At 38.4% G+C, this 14,204-nt stretch overlaps 1 protein-coding gene across 1 annotated transcript in view; it reads right to left on the bottom strand.

Moving 5' to 3' along the window:
- Nucleotides 1–898: 898 nt before the first annotated feature.
- Nucleotides 899–14,204, bottom strand: part of LOC147170425 (alpha-2-macroglobulin-like protein 1) — a 19,915-nt gene continuing 6,609 nt past the window's right edge. The window contains exons 3-31 of the mRNA XM_086080702.1: nucleotides 14,061–14,196; nucleotides 13,318–13,435; nucleotides 13,099–13,208; nucleotides 12,864–13,031; nucleotides 11,097–11,321; nucleotides 10,897–10,960; nucleotides 10,613–10,758; nucleotides 9,149–9,298; nucleotides 8,492–8,635; nucleotides 8,334–8,424; nucleotides 8,106–8,259; nucleotides 7,357–7,582; nucleotides 7,126–7,252; nucleotides 6,891–7,012; nucleotides 6,762–6,813; nucleotides 5,794–5,877; nucleotides 5,244–5,420; nucleotides 4,741–4,816; nucleotides 4,382–4,538; nucleotides 4,240–4,314; nucleotides 3,707–3,869; nucleotides 3,163–3,347; nucleotides 2,638–2,850; nucleotides 2,270–2,394; nucleotides 1,740–1,830; nucleotides 1,592–1,660; nucleotides 1,403–1,508; nucleotides 1,213–1,254; nucleotides 899–1,042 (exon numbers count right to left, since the gene is read on the bottom strand). Of these exons, the coding sequence (XP_085936828.1) occupies nucleotides 1,038–1,042; nucleotides 1,213–1,254; nucleotides 1,403–1,508; nucleotides 1,592–1,660; nucleotides 1,740–1,830; nucleotides 2,270–2,394; nucleotides 2,638–2,850; nucleotides 3,163–3,347; nucleotides 3,707–3,869; nucleotides 4,240–4,314; nucleotides 4,382–4,538; nucleotides 4,741–4,816; nucleotides 5,244–5,420; nucleotides 5,794–5,877; nucleotides 6,762–6,813; nucleotides 6,891–7,012; nucleotides 7,126–7,252; nucleotides 7,357–7,582; nucleotides 8,106–8,259; nucleotides 8,334–8,424; nucleotides 8,492–8,635; nucleotides 9,149–9,298; nucleotides 10,613–10,758; nucleotides 10,897–10,960; nucleotides 11,097–11,321; nucleotides 12,864–13,031; nucleotides 13,099–13,208; nucleotides 13,318–13,435; nucleotides 14,061–14,196 (3,601 nt within the window). The 3' untranslated portion in view covers nucleotides 899–1,037. The remainder of the gene's footprint in view (nucleotides 1,043–1,212; nucleotides 1,255–1,402; nucleotides 1,509–1,591; nucleotides 1,661–1,739; nucleotides 1,831–2,269; nucleotides 2,395–2,637; nucleotides 2,851–3,162; nucleotides 3,348–3,706; nucleotides 3,870–4,239; nucleotides 4,315–4,381; nucleotides 4,539–4,740; nucleotides 4,817–5,243; nucleotides 5,421–5,793; nucleotides 5,878–6,761; nucleotides 6,814–6,890; nucleotides 7,013–7,125; nucleotides 7,253–7,356; nucleotides 7,583–8,105; nucleotides 8,260–8,333; nucleotides 8,425–8,491; nucleotides 8,636–9,148; nucleotides 9,299–10,612; nucleotides 10,759–10,896; nucleotides 10,961–11,096; nucleotides 11,322–12,863; nucleotides 13,032–13,098; nucleotides 13,209–13,317; nucleotides 13,436–14,060; nucleotides 14,197–14,204) is intronic.

Below are 14,204 nucleotides of genomic sequence, written 5' to 3'. Positions count from 1 at the left end.
TTTCACTTCACACAAAATCTATTTCCTTATGAAAGTGTTTATGTTGACCCGAGTGGTCCTTTATAAGTTTGGAGAGGGTACAGAGTCTTATGCGGTGACAGTGCCGACATGCTAGCATAATCGTGATGAGACACGTCATAAAGCAATTAGCATGTTTTAACCTGAGGTTCAGGAGTTAAGTAACTTGCATCCTCATCAACACCATTTGATCTTATGGCACGTTGTACACAGACTTAAACTCGAAATAGAGCAAAGTTAATTTAGTTTTCCACTGCCTTTTGGGTTTATAGTCACTGCCGTCTGCCGGTATCAGAAAGATTTTCGCTAGTTGAGCAATTAGAGCAAATGTAAACCTCACAGATGTTTACCATTGTTGTAAACAAAACTGACTTGGCAACTATTTTGCCTCCGTTATCTAACTTATTGGTTCTCAACCCTGGTCTTCAAGTACCCCTCGCCAGCCTGTTTTACATGTCTCCCCCAGCCAACCAGTGAGGCTCATCAGGCTTTATGTCGCGCTTGCTGATCGTTTGAAACACCCGTGTTGGCTGTGGGAGACGATGTACTCAAGGACCGCGGGTGAGAACCTCTGATCTAACTCAAGACCAGGTGCCCTCCAACATGGAAGACTTAGCCCACAGGAAAGGTGTGGCAACGGCACCCTTATCCAGCCCATTTTCTCCTCCCACACCTGAATCAAATGCTAAGCTAATCAGCCAGCTTTGAAGCCTGATCATATCAGGTGTGTCGGAGAGTGACTCTGGGACTGTCCACCTCTGGTCTAACCCTACATCTAGAAGGGTGTTTAATTGTTGACATTTTTCACAGATGTCAATTTAGCACTAATGTACATGTAAAATTACCCCCCCCCCCAACACACACACAAACACAAACCAACCAGTTTTACATTTGATACCTTTATTTCAAAGCTGAAGTTAAGTTTAGACACTGTAGTTTTCATAAGTCTTATTTCCAACAAAGCAGACATAGTTAGAAAATCTGTATCAAAATAAAGGCTTGTTTAATAGTTGAATGCTTCAACCTGTAAAAAGAGAAAGAAATGAACTGTCACCACGATTTGCACATTAATTTTGTTTTACTAAATTGGTTTTATGCATTGTACACATTTAAGAAAATGATCAGTGTGTTTTTTTAATACACCAACAAGCTTAAATATGCAAGTTTATTTGGTAATTAAGTTTCAATTGTTACCCATCTTACAATCAAAGTTGTAATTTGTCTCTGCCTGGTCACCTAAGAATGGGGGGAAAAAAAAGTGGATGAAAAACAGCATCAACGTAAAAGTTCAGCTGTAAGTGTGCAATAAAGATCAGTGTCAAGCAGGTGGTGCACACGGTCAAAAGTTTGCCTGACAGGACCAAGTAGAGTGTAAATTATTTACTTGGCTGGTAATAGTCGTAGATCTTGATCACGGCTGGTTTCAGGTCATGCACTGGGATTTCCTGTATCAGCTCCAAGTTGTGGTATATCGGTATATCCTTCGGTAGCTGTTAGAGAGAAAAGCAACATGAAATCGCCAAATTAAAATGAAATTAATATTGCATTTGGAAGCTCAGCACTCATTACTCACATGCTCCAAATACACAAGCACACGATCTTCCTTCTGATCAACACGATCAACCAGCAGAGCGCCTTGGAGCTGTGAGGTGGTGAGATGTCAACAAATGAAAAAAACAAAACTTCTATTGCTAAACAGTACCGCTTTAGTAATTACTCACTCTCTGCAAAGACTGTGGGTGTACTTGAAATCCAGACAGCAAATTGATTTCCAGGATCACCATGTTTGTAGTGCTTTCCTTCCCACTGAATCTGTGGTAAAAAACAAAAACTGTTTCAAAAGGACAGTGTTATGCAGGGAGAATCTTCAGGTGGAACTTAGTCCTGTTCAATTAGAGTTAAGTCTTCTTTATATACACAACTTTAATCACAAATCGAGCCTCACAAGCCAATATTTGAGCAATCGACAACATGTTAGTCCACATCCCCATCTGGGTTTGGGGGGGGGCATGCATACAATAAACAGTTACTCGGGTGTTTACAACATCAGCATTTTTGCTCCAAAACCGCTTTAAATTTGAGATTAAAAAAAAAATTCAAATTACATTCTTTTGGGGATATTTGTATGGTTAATGCATTACTCTTGATCTTCATTTAATATACTGCTGTCTTGGTCATATTGTACAGCAAGTTATGCCACTTCTATATAGACACGACAGTCCTGCGGTTGTTAGACAAGTCAATTTCTTACAGGGATTTCAGCCTCAGGTTGAGTTTAGGTCTGCCAGATGGGCTGGTGCAGTTAGCCTCAGTTTGCACTGTGACACTGAGAGTAGTGACCTCCGTAGGTGTAGGAATGTTGTAGAAAAGAGTAATCTAGGAGTCAAATATACAAAATAGTTAAAAACCCTTTACTTACTGGCCACCCTCAAGAATCCAGCAAAGTCACATCAGCGTTCTTTGTTTTAGGCATACAGTGGTTAACGTGATAGGTAAAGCCAACTACTAAATGTTCCTAATTGTCAGAACTGAAAGCTTAGTATTTTAAGTACAACAAATAGCTGTCTTGCTGTGATAGTAAAGCCAATAGTATCATGAAGAAGTCAAGTGTTCACTGACCTGCACTGAAGCGCATGCAGACCCTTTCACCTCCACGCTGTACTTTCCTGTGAAATCCTTCAGCACCTCTTCCTGGTAGAGCAGTTTGTTATTCTGGTTGACTTCAAATGTCATCTGGCCACTGGGAGATGATGCAGTCACTGTGCTGGAATCTCCTGGACTGAATACCAGTGCAGAGTAACGAGAGAGCGCCTGAAGGGCTGCCACTGTGTCCTGCAGCACATCAGTTTAAGAAAAAGAAAAAAGAAAAAAAAAAGTAGTAATTGTCACTTTCTGTCATTCAGTTAACTATACAATATAATTGCACTGATTTGGAAAAGAAAAAACTAGCATCGGTTGGTGCTATAACAATGCTACAAAATTGACCCATTGTTCATTAAAAATATTCGGTGTTTCATTTGCATATCTTCCATGATGTAACAAACTTACAGTATATCCAAAGCTGCAATATATTGCCAAAACGCCTACTATGACACGTCCGTTCTAGCCAATTCAATATTTCCTCAAGGTTGTGTGTGCACATACCGGAGTAGAAGTGTAGCCTCCATAATAGTTCTGGCTTCTCGTCAGCCATCTGACGATGCCGGCGGCGTAACCCAGTTCTGCAACAGTGGGAGAGCTGCCAAGTTTGGCCAGGAGCACATAGGAGCTGATCTCCACAGACAGAGACTGCTGGTCTTTTATTATCTGGGACCAATGAATCAAACCATCTGGGAAAAAGACAAGCCACCCAAAATAAACATACAACAAACGTACAGTATTGTTAATTTGAGAAATTCTGTTCAAGATTTAGTTTGTCAGTGAGAAAAGAGTTAAGGCAAGTCAGTTAAACATGTCCGCCACTGCCACTCAAAAGCTGGAATGAGTGCATAATAATTTGTGATAAACAAATGTAGCATATAACATTTTAGAGGTGTTGATTGCAACAGTCTCACATGGGAATGGTTTACATGTTCCATGTGGGAAAAACTCATATCAACCCAGAAAGGATTGAGGATTTTATCCAACAAATTGAGTGAAAAGATTCATTGTAACTTTGTTCATAGTACTGTAGTTTAAGATGACCCACCTTCTTGTATTTTAATGTTGTCCAAGTGCTGCAGAAGCAGAGAACGGTGCTCCTTATCTTCAGCTAAGGTAAAGACGTAAGCCATCAGAGCTGTTGTGTAAGTGTTGCCAAGGTCACTGATGGAATCTTTCAAGCAAGACAGGCTCTGGGACACGGTGGAATCCTGTACGATTTTTTTGGGAGGTGGCGGGGATGTTAATGATAAACAATGCTTAGATCCTGTGGAGTTACATTAGGCTTTAAATTTAGTTTCAATAAATTAAAAAAAAGAATAACTTTACATTCCTTTCTTTTTGTGACAGATGACAAAACTAGAAATGGATTGTATTGTTTTTAGGATTAGCATTTCAAGTCCACAGATGGCCAAAGTCACATCAGAATATTTGGTATAGTTTGAAATACAATACTACTACTACATACAGGGAGGGGCGCGCAGGCACAATGCAACAAACCACTCTTCCCAAAATCTGATCTTATTTTACTGTATGGAAGAAATTTAAAGAAATTAATTGGTGAATGTGTCATTTACTCACATTCGCCAATTTACCCATCTCCAAAAAGGCAGCAGTGATATAAGCGGTGAGAGTCACTTCATCTGAAACGCCACCCTATAGAGAAGCAATATCACTTATCCAGAGATCCAATGCTGACATTTAAAAATAAATAGCTTTATACCTTCATTCTGTTATTAAAAAGTCTTCCAGAAATTTGGAAACAACCATTTTCTTTTTGCTTGCTTTTCAACCAAGACTCTGAAGCTTCAATATTGGCAGGGTCAATGTAAATGAAAGACTTTGCTTTCGCAAAAGATCTCATCACAAAAGCAGTCAACCTGAGGGCAAGGGAAGACAACAAAATAATCACTTAACACGCAGAGTTTAAATTTCCATTAAAAACAAACAAAAAAAAAAACTATATTGTAAAGTCTTGAAGAAAAATCAAATTCCAATTCGTGTGAAATTACACATGATAGTGTATCATGTAACGATGCAATTCTAATATACAATAGAGCATTGTTCAAGTTCTTTTCTCACCAAGTGTTCTCCACACCAGTCCCAAAAGTGCTATATCCTCCACTGGAATGTTTGTAGTTTAGTTGTCTCTGGTAGCCTGTGCAATAATAGAACATGCTTGATGGCCTTCAGGACACTGTACATTAATCATCCCAAGTGATATTAAATGCATTCATGTTTAACAGTACAAATTAATATCTTGCTCCAATTGGCAGGAATTTTCATAAATTCAAAGCAAATATACGTAGAGTATTTGCAAAATGTTTTCATGTCATGCCTTCAGTTGCCATAGTGAGGTCTGTCAAAATGTAGCTTGACCTCCGCAATGTCTTCTTTGTCACATGATCTACTATAGGTGTGCCCTCACATGTGCTGTAGCAGTTTTTCCACAAATGAAGTATTGTTGCATTGCGTTTAAGACATGGCAGGAGAAGCAACGTTATGATCAACAAAAAGGTCAAGAATCAGGCCCACTGAAACAAAAATAAATAAATCATAATGTTGGTTTCATACCAGTGACTCACCATTAGTCAGGAAATTGAGAGCCTTTTCCTCAACATCTGGAGTCAGCTGCTGTGTGTCTTTCAGGTACTGCAATATGTAAATATTTGGTGCAAACAGTGCCATGTTCTGTTCTCCACAGCCATACGGCATCCTCAACAGGCCATCAATGTTCTTCAAAGCCCGGCCTAAAATGTCACCTGCATAAAAACATTGACTCAGTCACTTGCACACATTTGGTAGTCTACTGTATTTAGGATCATTAATGTTAAATACCTTAACATTCAAGACAATTGGGGTCACATGGACACAAATATGGCACTATTCACAAAAAGTATAATTGATAATAATTTCCAATGGAATTAGTCCAAAATGTAATTTTTTCAAATCAATAAATGTTCTGCCACTGAACCCAGCATACAGGTAAGCTATATGCCAACATTGACTTTCTAAACAAGGCTGTTCTTGCATCATACACAGCACGCATGTTGCAAAGTGCTGTACACTCAGATATAACAATATTAATCATGACTAAACTATTCTAAATTAGTTTATTAAATAAATAAAATTTACCCAGGACAGATATTAGACCACGAGATGATCCATCAATTGCATTCGCAGGGAGCTCTAATACCACTTCCTCCTTCAGACTGCCTCCTGTTGTGCAGACAGAAAATTCAGTTGAGTGACACTCGATGCTAGTAGTAAAATGTTAGCTTTAATTACTTTAGTACATCATATATCAGCAATGAAGATAAATACTGAAATGTAACCACCCCCCAAAAACACTTTCAAGTTAACACTGGCTAAATTTTTGATCACCTGTTTGGGTCGGTTGTAAAAGTTGAAACGATCTCATCTAATTCTGCTTTTGAGTAATTTCACTCTCCAAGAAAAATTAAAAGGGGTACTCACGTCAAATCTACTTATTTTTTCTCTGATAAATGTATAATTGAGTGTTTACTAATGCAGAATACATGTCCTGGTCATTATTTTGACATTTCAGTGCATGCTTGTTGAAAGCATCAATTTGCTGGGTGAAAAACGCCTGTGTGGCGCTATCTTCAGGTTAAACAATTTTTTTTTTTTTGCAATTTGGCTGTTTTTCCTCCCTCTAGACTAGCACAGGCTTGCATCACTTCTGTGAGGTTGAAGTAGTTGCTCTGCCACCCACCAGCTCAGTCTCATACACGCCTCCTTAGCAAGACTGTAGTAGCGTTTTGCAAAAATCTTCATACCGATTTTCAGGTTATTTATTTGCTTAATTTATTTAGCATAGCTTGTAGTATAGAAATTTAGATTGTAGTTTTCACTGCTGCTGTCAATCACAGCCAGACCACACCCAAATTAGTGAGGGGTGGAGCAAGAGCCTGGTTTAGGGGTAAGTTATGCTTTAAGGAACTGATCTCACTGTTCCAATAGGTTTGGAGTATATACATGAATAAAAAAGGTTTCCAAGAAAATACTTGCATGGTTCAGATCAGGAATGCCTTTTATAACAGATAATTTTAAACCATTGTTGACAATACAACTGAACTGACCTTTAGGGCAGAGCAGCAAGTTGTGAGTCTTTGTAACCTCTGTTCCCTCAGCCTTAGAAGCAAACCACAAAGTTATACCTTTTCAACAATCTGAAGTTTGGAAGAAAATACAAAATCTATAATACTGACCTTCACAATGAGAGGTCGAGTGACCACATCGATACGACCCCTTTCTGGCACACTCACTATCTCATTGTCACAAGAAGCATGAGATGCCACAGCTTCAGCAGTCACAGTCACGTTCACAACCCCTAGATGGAAACAATTACCACTATGCATGAGAATTGCTGCATCAATCTCAACTTATTAAAAAAGGTAAAGATTTTAAAGTTGAGGCAAAAATCCTCTATGTAATGATTTGTACCCAATGTGGAAGAAGCCAAATTCCATCTGAAGGTCTTGAGCTCATTGCCGCATAGGCAAGTATTGTACTGGTCACCAGAAAGGGGGGTGAGGGTATAGTCGACCGAGGGAGTTGGCGTCACACTGACCTATTGACACAGAAAAGTTGAATATTAAATGGCAACATCTATTGTATACTCAGTCACTGTATAACCAGATTTAGTCAAAAGAAAGAAAAGCGGCACAACATTACCATGATGCATTTGGTGAGGAAGTTGAAGGTGGTGGCCTTCAGCTCGAAGTGTTCCCCACGTTTGATAGAGTACGGTAAGGTGAGCTCAAGGAAGAATGGCTGGAAGACAGTTAAATTTTCACGAGGCGCCAAGCCAAAGCCCTGAGGGGACAGGCAGAAAGTCTCCGTCTCCCATGTGGTAATGGTGTCTGGGGCAGTTAGGGACACATCCTTCATGCCAGAATCTCTGATTAACAAAAACCAAAAATATTGCTGTGAGAATTAAATAACTACCAACACAGATGGACAAGCGTTCACAAAGTTTAAACAATAATATTTGAAATAGTAACACTTGGAAACAAAATAAATTAACTTTAATATATACTGTGGGAAATGTTTTGACTTTCAGGCCACATTGCAGAAACGGAGGATATGACAAACAGTCCTGTACCTGAATGCAGTTTATAAATAGTTTAAAAAATGTAATTTTCTTTTGCGCAGTCCAGTGTCTGCAAAAGTGCCATGTTATTAATCTGTCACATGGAACCTCTGTTCAGGTACTCAAGTCTTTCAGAGAGCATTTGCAAAATGGAAATGGACTTAATCTGTTGCAGCTCTGAATCACCAGCCATACACATATTTCGCTTCCTCTCAGCATACAGTAGATACAATGCTGACTCCGTGCATCCATTAGATTCCAATACAAACAATCATATACAAATAAAAACATGTGACAAGCTAGATTGTTATATTTTATAACCAAGGCTCACCCAACTTGCACCAGGTCCCACATCCAAGTCTCCGGGAAGAAAGTGCGAATGGTCTGAACTGGGGTGACCCCGCCACCACCACCACCACCACCACCAGCCCCAACCCCACCCATACCAACAGCAGAAGGTGCAGCCTCATATCTTAGAGCAATACCTGGAAAAAAGAAATTATTGAATCATTAGAGTACAGATAGATTTGGTGCGGGGGGAGGTCAGCATATCACTCACCGTAGGGGCTGTGATGATATTCTCTATCCATATAATTCAGGCAAGATGGCACTCTGATTTGCAAATTTGTTGCCATCTTCAACCCGTTGTTCTAGAAAAACAAAGGCATTGTTTATTTAAAATTCCATTGTGTTTGTGCAGAATTGTGATAAAATTACCTGGAAAACGGTATGAGGATCATTGATGTCACGCCCAGGGTATGGCAGAATAGATCTTTTCGGTCTGACATGTAGACATTCCACAGGATCTTCAACTTTGTACGGAATATATGTTGCTCTTGTAGTAGGTAACAACCCAAATATCTGGTTTAAAAAAAAAAAGTTCAAGTTTTAATTACACATTTTATAGGCCAGTCAAATCAAAATGCAGATTCTGTACAAGTAAAACTAGAATTTAAGAAAAAGTTGTTTTGTCTGCTGTATACACAAAAGCCAACAAAGACTGCATATAGCCCTGTATGTGCTTTTTATTCCACCATTAGCCACACTGGATTCAGACTATTCTGATTAGTCATGACACTTTACGCAACGGAAAATCTAACACTGTGGGAGAAGAGTTTCTGTTAAATGCCACACCCCTAACTAGACTCCTGCCATTACAATTTACACAAGTATTATTCTGGATTTGATAATTCCAAATGACAGCCGAGGGATTCTGGCTTGCTATGCTGCCATTTCTTTTGCAAAGAATAGGGAAGCAAAAAGTGTAGAAAGGTCGGACCTTTGAGTACCACAAAGTGAGATTAAATTGGATTTTACTTTTTTTAACACAGGATTTTCCTACCCTTCCACTATATCTAAGACAGCTGCAGTTACCGTATCTGCCTCCAAGGTCTTTCCTGGTTCTTTGATGAGGACACTCTGGTCAACAATGCTCACGCCACACAGAGAGTTCGGCTGGGTTGTCAATTGCAAAGTGGTTTGTTCACCTGGGACAGCTGAAGATGGCCAAAACTCCACAGATACCTGTTCAGCACCAAAACACACCCTTTAACATGTCGAATTCATTCACAAACTCCATTTTAATTAAGTTGGGACATTTTGTCAAATAAAAACATAATACATATACAATAATTTGAAAAACATGCTCAGCCCATCAAAGATGTTCAAACTCATACCTTTGTTTTTCGCAAATAATCAAACGTAGAATTTTATGGCAACATGTTAAAAAAAAAAAAAAGAAGCTGGGACAGGCGGTAAGAGACTGAACAAGTTGAGGAATGCTCAAACACCTGTTTGGACCATCCATCAGGTGAACAGGCCAATTGGGGAACGGTGGGCGCCATGATTGGGTATAAAAGAGCTTCTCTGAATTGCCAAGTCATTCACAAGCAAAGATGGGGCGAAATTCACCTCTTTGTGAACAAGAAAATACGCAGTTTAAGGACAATGTTCAATTGCAAGAAATCTCATCTATGGCCCATAATATGAAAAGGTTCAGAGACATTACTGCATGTAAGTGGCAAGACCAGAAATGAACTGAATGCTCGTGACCTCTGATCCCTCAGGTGGTACTGCATCAAATAGACATCAGTGTGTTAAGGGCATCACTACATAGGCTCAGGAACACTTCAGAATGTCAGTTTGCCGCTACAGCCCTTATTCAAACTACAATCCCTACTATGCAAAGCAAAAGCCATTTACCAACAATGTCCAGAAACGCTGCCGGCTTCCCTGGGCCAGAGCTCATCTCAAGGTGGATTTACGCACAGTGAAAAAGTGTTCTGACGAGTCCACATTCCAATTACTGGTTTTGGAGAATCATAATGCTGCCATCCAGCAACGTCTTTTTCATAGATGCCCGTGCTTATTTCAGCAAGACTATGCCAAGCCTCATTCTGCAGGTGTCCCAACAATGTGGCACTAGACTGGCCTGCAGTCCAGACCCATCTCATTGAAAATCTGTGGCACATTATGAAGTGTAAAATACAACAGAGACACCGGACTGTTTACAATCTGAAGTTATACATCAAGCAAGAATGGAAACTTATTCTACCTACAATGCTTCAACAATTAGTGTTGTCAGTTCCCAAATGTTTATTGAATGATAAAAGAAAAGGTGATAATAGGATGGTGCCAAACATGACCGTCTCAGCTTTTTTTTGGAAGGTGTTGCAATTAAATTCTAAATTAATAGTTATTTGATAAAAACAATAGTTTCAATTTGAACATGAAATATTTTGTCTTTGTAGTGTATTCAATTAAATATAGGCAACTTGAAAATGATTTGCATTCTGTCCCAAATTCACAGGAATTGGGTTCATAGATATTAACACCTACCTTGTTACTGAAGCATTTCTCAGTGGTGAAGTGTTCACTGTGGGCAATCACTGTTGCACTGGGAAGCACAGCATATGCAACTACCTGGACATCTGGTGCCATATCAGGAGAAACTTTTAACTGGAAAGTCACCTGGCCCTCGGTCACTAAAACAGTGATTTAGTTAGGAACATTAATAGACTCATTGGTCAATTTTAAAGTAGCAACTTTTGGCAATACATTTGCATTTGGGTTAGGACAAAAATAGATTATGCAATGTGCTATTACACAAATAACTTGCAGACCTGATTTATCCTCAACAACAATCTGTTTGGCTCCTTGAGACACAATTGCTCCTCTGGCAAGGACCTTGATTATTTAAGAGCATAATGACAAAATATTCCATAACTTTCAAAGATACGACAGACATGTCAACCATCTCATAAAACATGTACTGTAGATTTTAGCCTTGTTTGCAATCTCTTTCAAATACAACTCCACTTACCAGATAGATAAGATCGGCAGAGCCCTGAGACTCTCCAATTACAGCATATTGGATGGTGACGTCTTCATCTTTGTCACAAGGAATTGACGAGTCCTTTCCCTTTACCACCAGGTAGCTGACAGTCTTTGTATCAAGAGAAGGTTTTTGAAATTGAGAAACCGTGTGCTCTCCATTCTCATAGAAGGGGCTTCTGTAACCATAATCCAGGTTTGGTGTGGTACTAACCTAATTTAGACAAAACAGAACATTAGTCGAGAGAATAGCTTCACAACAGCATCGTTTACGTGTGGTTAATTTCTGCTGAGAAGTAGCAGTAAAGTATGCAACAATGTGGTCAAACTGACCAAAATGCAACCCTGGCCCCCAACTTATCCGTGTTCCGATTCATATGCATCCTCCCACATCTGGAATTCCTGATTGTGGCCATTACTTTTCAATATAGTAAAAGAGGATCTTTTCTCAACGTTTCCTCACCTTGAGGTAGTGCAAAATTTGCAACATCCGTTTAGTGAGCAAATCAGGGATGCTTTTGTCTTGTTTGGCATCATTAGCCTTGCTGTGGGCATAGGGGAGCTTAGGAGTAAGTCGATTGCTTTTTCAATAAAGTAGAGTTGACTGGTGAGGCGCATTGATTAGGGTTGTCACTATAATTTTTTTAGCGTGGACTAATTGAATAAATTTTTTGCATAAAATGTATTGAAATTGTTTTCTGATACTACAATTGCAAAGACATTTTTGTAATACTCATAATTTATGGAAAGATTTGCAAATTACCTATTGATTAAATGAAGGACTACAGAAATCAGAATTATTTACTGTCATGAGGCTGCAATTTGAGAAATCAAAGTTAGTGGCCTTAAAGCAGGGGTGTCCAAAAACTTCTCCAAGGGCAGCACACAGAAAACTAAAAAAATGCCAGCTTCATTTTTATTTTAAATCTTATTAAACTCTCTAAAACCAAAATCAAGCACATTACACCATTTATATGACTATTTCAAAAACACGTTAAATGAGATAAGGCAAATTGTTTAGGATTTTTTTCCCCCTCCTTTTTTGGGGTGGCCAGCGGCCTTGAAATTTACTAGAATAGATCTGCCCCACCACTGAATGCCAATTCCACATTCAGAACCAAAACAAGAGCAGTCTGTATTAAACTGACCATACTTTAGGATAATGAATGTGATATGTTCGAATTGGAACTTGACAACAAGTAAACAGTGGACGAAATAATTTGTTTATTTAAAAAAAAAAAAAAAAAAAAAAAAAAAAAAAAAAAAAAAACTTAATTAGTAGCCCACTATGAAAATTGCTTGTCAATTACTTTTGCCACCTCGAGTGTTATGTTCTTATTTTACGGCACCAAGTTTGTGGTCATTTATAATCAATGGCATTCAAGTGTGTTTTACAGCTGGAAACATTTTCAAATATTAATGCTAGTACTCCAGAGTCCACACAGACAAAATAAATAAACGGTACAGTATGAGCACCTGAAGTTTACCATTAGCGATGATTTACTTGTGCAATTTAACTTCTAAAGAAAATATCTCTAAATTCATACATCATGTTTTTGTAGAAAATTTTAAATGACCTAAATCTCCAGTTAAGGTGATAGATTAGAATGTGAAAAGATTCTTAGAAAGTAAAGTTCATGTCTAGCCATTCAGAATCCTAAATGTGCTCAATTTAACGCAGACTTTACATATTTAGATATGTGCTTTTATGTTTATCTGGCACCCGGTCACAATTTAACTGCCTCTTGTTACTTACATAGAGGTGAATGTCTCCTTTGTGGTCAGCAGTGCTTATTGAGAATTTTGCAAAACCATTAGGGTCAGTGGTGAGGTTCTGTCGGAGTTTTGGTGACCAGCGGAGACCCTCCAGCAGGTACAGGTCTATGCCATCAATGGGAGTATTGTTGAAGTGAACTGCTTTAACCTGCGAGAAGCACAAAGCACTCAGCTCACTTCAAGTTTCAATTCATGATGTTTTTTTACTTTCTTACTTTTCCTTCCAGTTTTGGCGCATCCTCATAAATCTTGGGCGTGTCCTCAAATGACAGCTTTCCAATTACATATGAAATTTGTATTCTTTTGTATTGCAGCTTTGTAATACCTGTCCAATGTGACAAAAATCTTTATTCTCCCATGAATCTAATAATATCCCATCACATTTGACTTCTAAACTTTGTACAAATTGCCATTCTGAATGTTTAAATACTTGCCTGTCCCCTCTTCTTCCATCTCAGCATTGACTTCCAGTGCATCTTGTACAGCCTTTTGATCAATTTTTGTGAACGTGGACAACTTGATGATAAAGGTGGCACAGCCCGTCTTATTTGTCTAGAGTACAAAAAAATATTAACATTTTAATCATTCAACCATCTTGTAACCCCCCCACTCAGTCATTTTCATAATAGTTTCAGCCAATAAAAAAAAAAATTATGTTAAAAATTAGAAATTAAAGTTAACTTAAATTAGTACCTGATCCTCTTCATACAATATAAACTCCGTTAAGTCTTTTGGGGGAAAAAAATAAATACAAAATTCATATGTGTAAAAGCAGAATAGTTCATGCAGATCTAATCTGCAATGAAGGGGGCTCTGTGCTCCGCTTGCAAGCTAATCATTTGAAATACTATAAATGGATTATACAAACGCACATTTAAGAAAAATGTTCAAATTGGAACAATGTTGCAAATTCAGAATTTAATTTCAAACTACTCTTAAGACAATGTAGATTATGTTTTATCCTCTCCACATTAATAGTAACTTTTGATTATCATAATTATCCATTGTTGCATGGAAAGATAAAAAAGGCCCAAATAAAACAGGAATAACATTAATTTTAAACTACATTCATAGCATTATATGAATGTGAACAGTCCAACATAATTGCATTAAAAATGAATTTGGTTTGGGAAAAAAGAAAAAAAGAAAAAAGGTGGCTTGCAGTTGCTAAATTTACCTGTTTAGTATCCTCGTAGCAAGGGGGAGCTACAAGAGGGACCCCGTCTTCATCGTCGTTGTTATAAATATGGGAGTAGAGCGGGCGACACACCTTAAGTTTCGCACTGCCAGGCACAGGCTGTCCAAATGTGTACCTATCAAT

Source organism: Leptonotus elevatus, chromosome 7, assembly GCF_054856555.1.
Source record: "Leptonotus elevatus isolate MCC_2025b chromosome 7, RoL_Lele_1.0, whole genome shotgun sequence".
Taxonomy (NCBI): Eukaryota; Metazoa; Chordata; class Actinopteri; order Syngnathiformes; family Syngnathidae; genus Leptonotus; species Leptonotus elevatus.
This window is presented reverse-complemented; position numbering and strand designations above follow the sequence as displayed.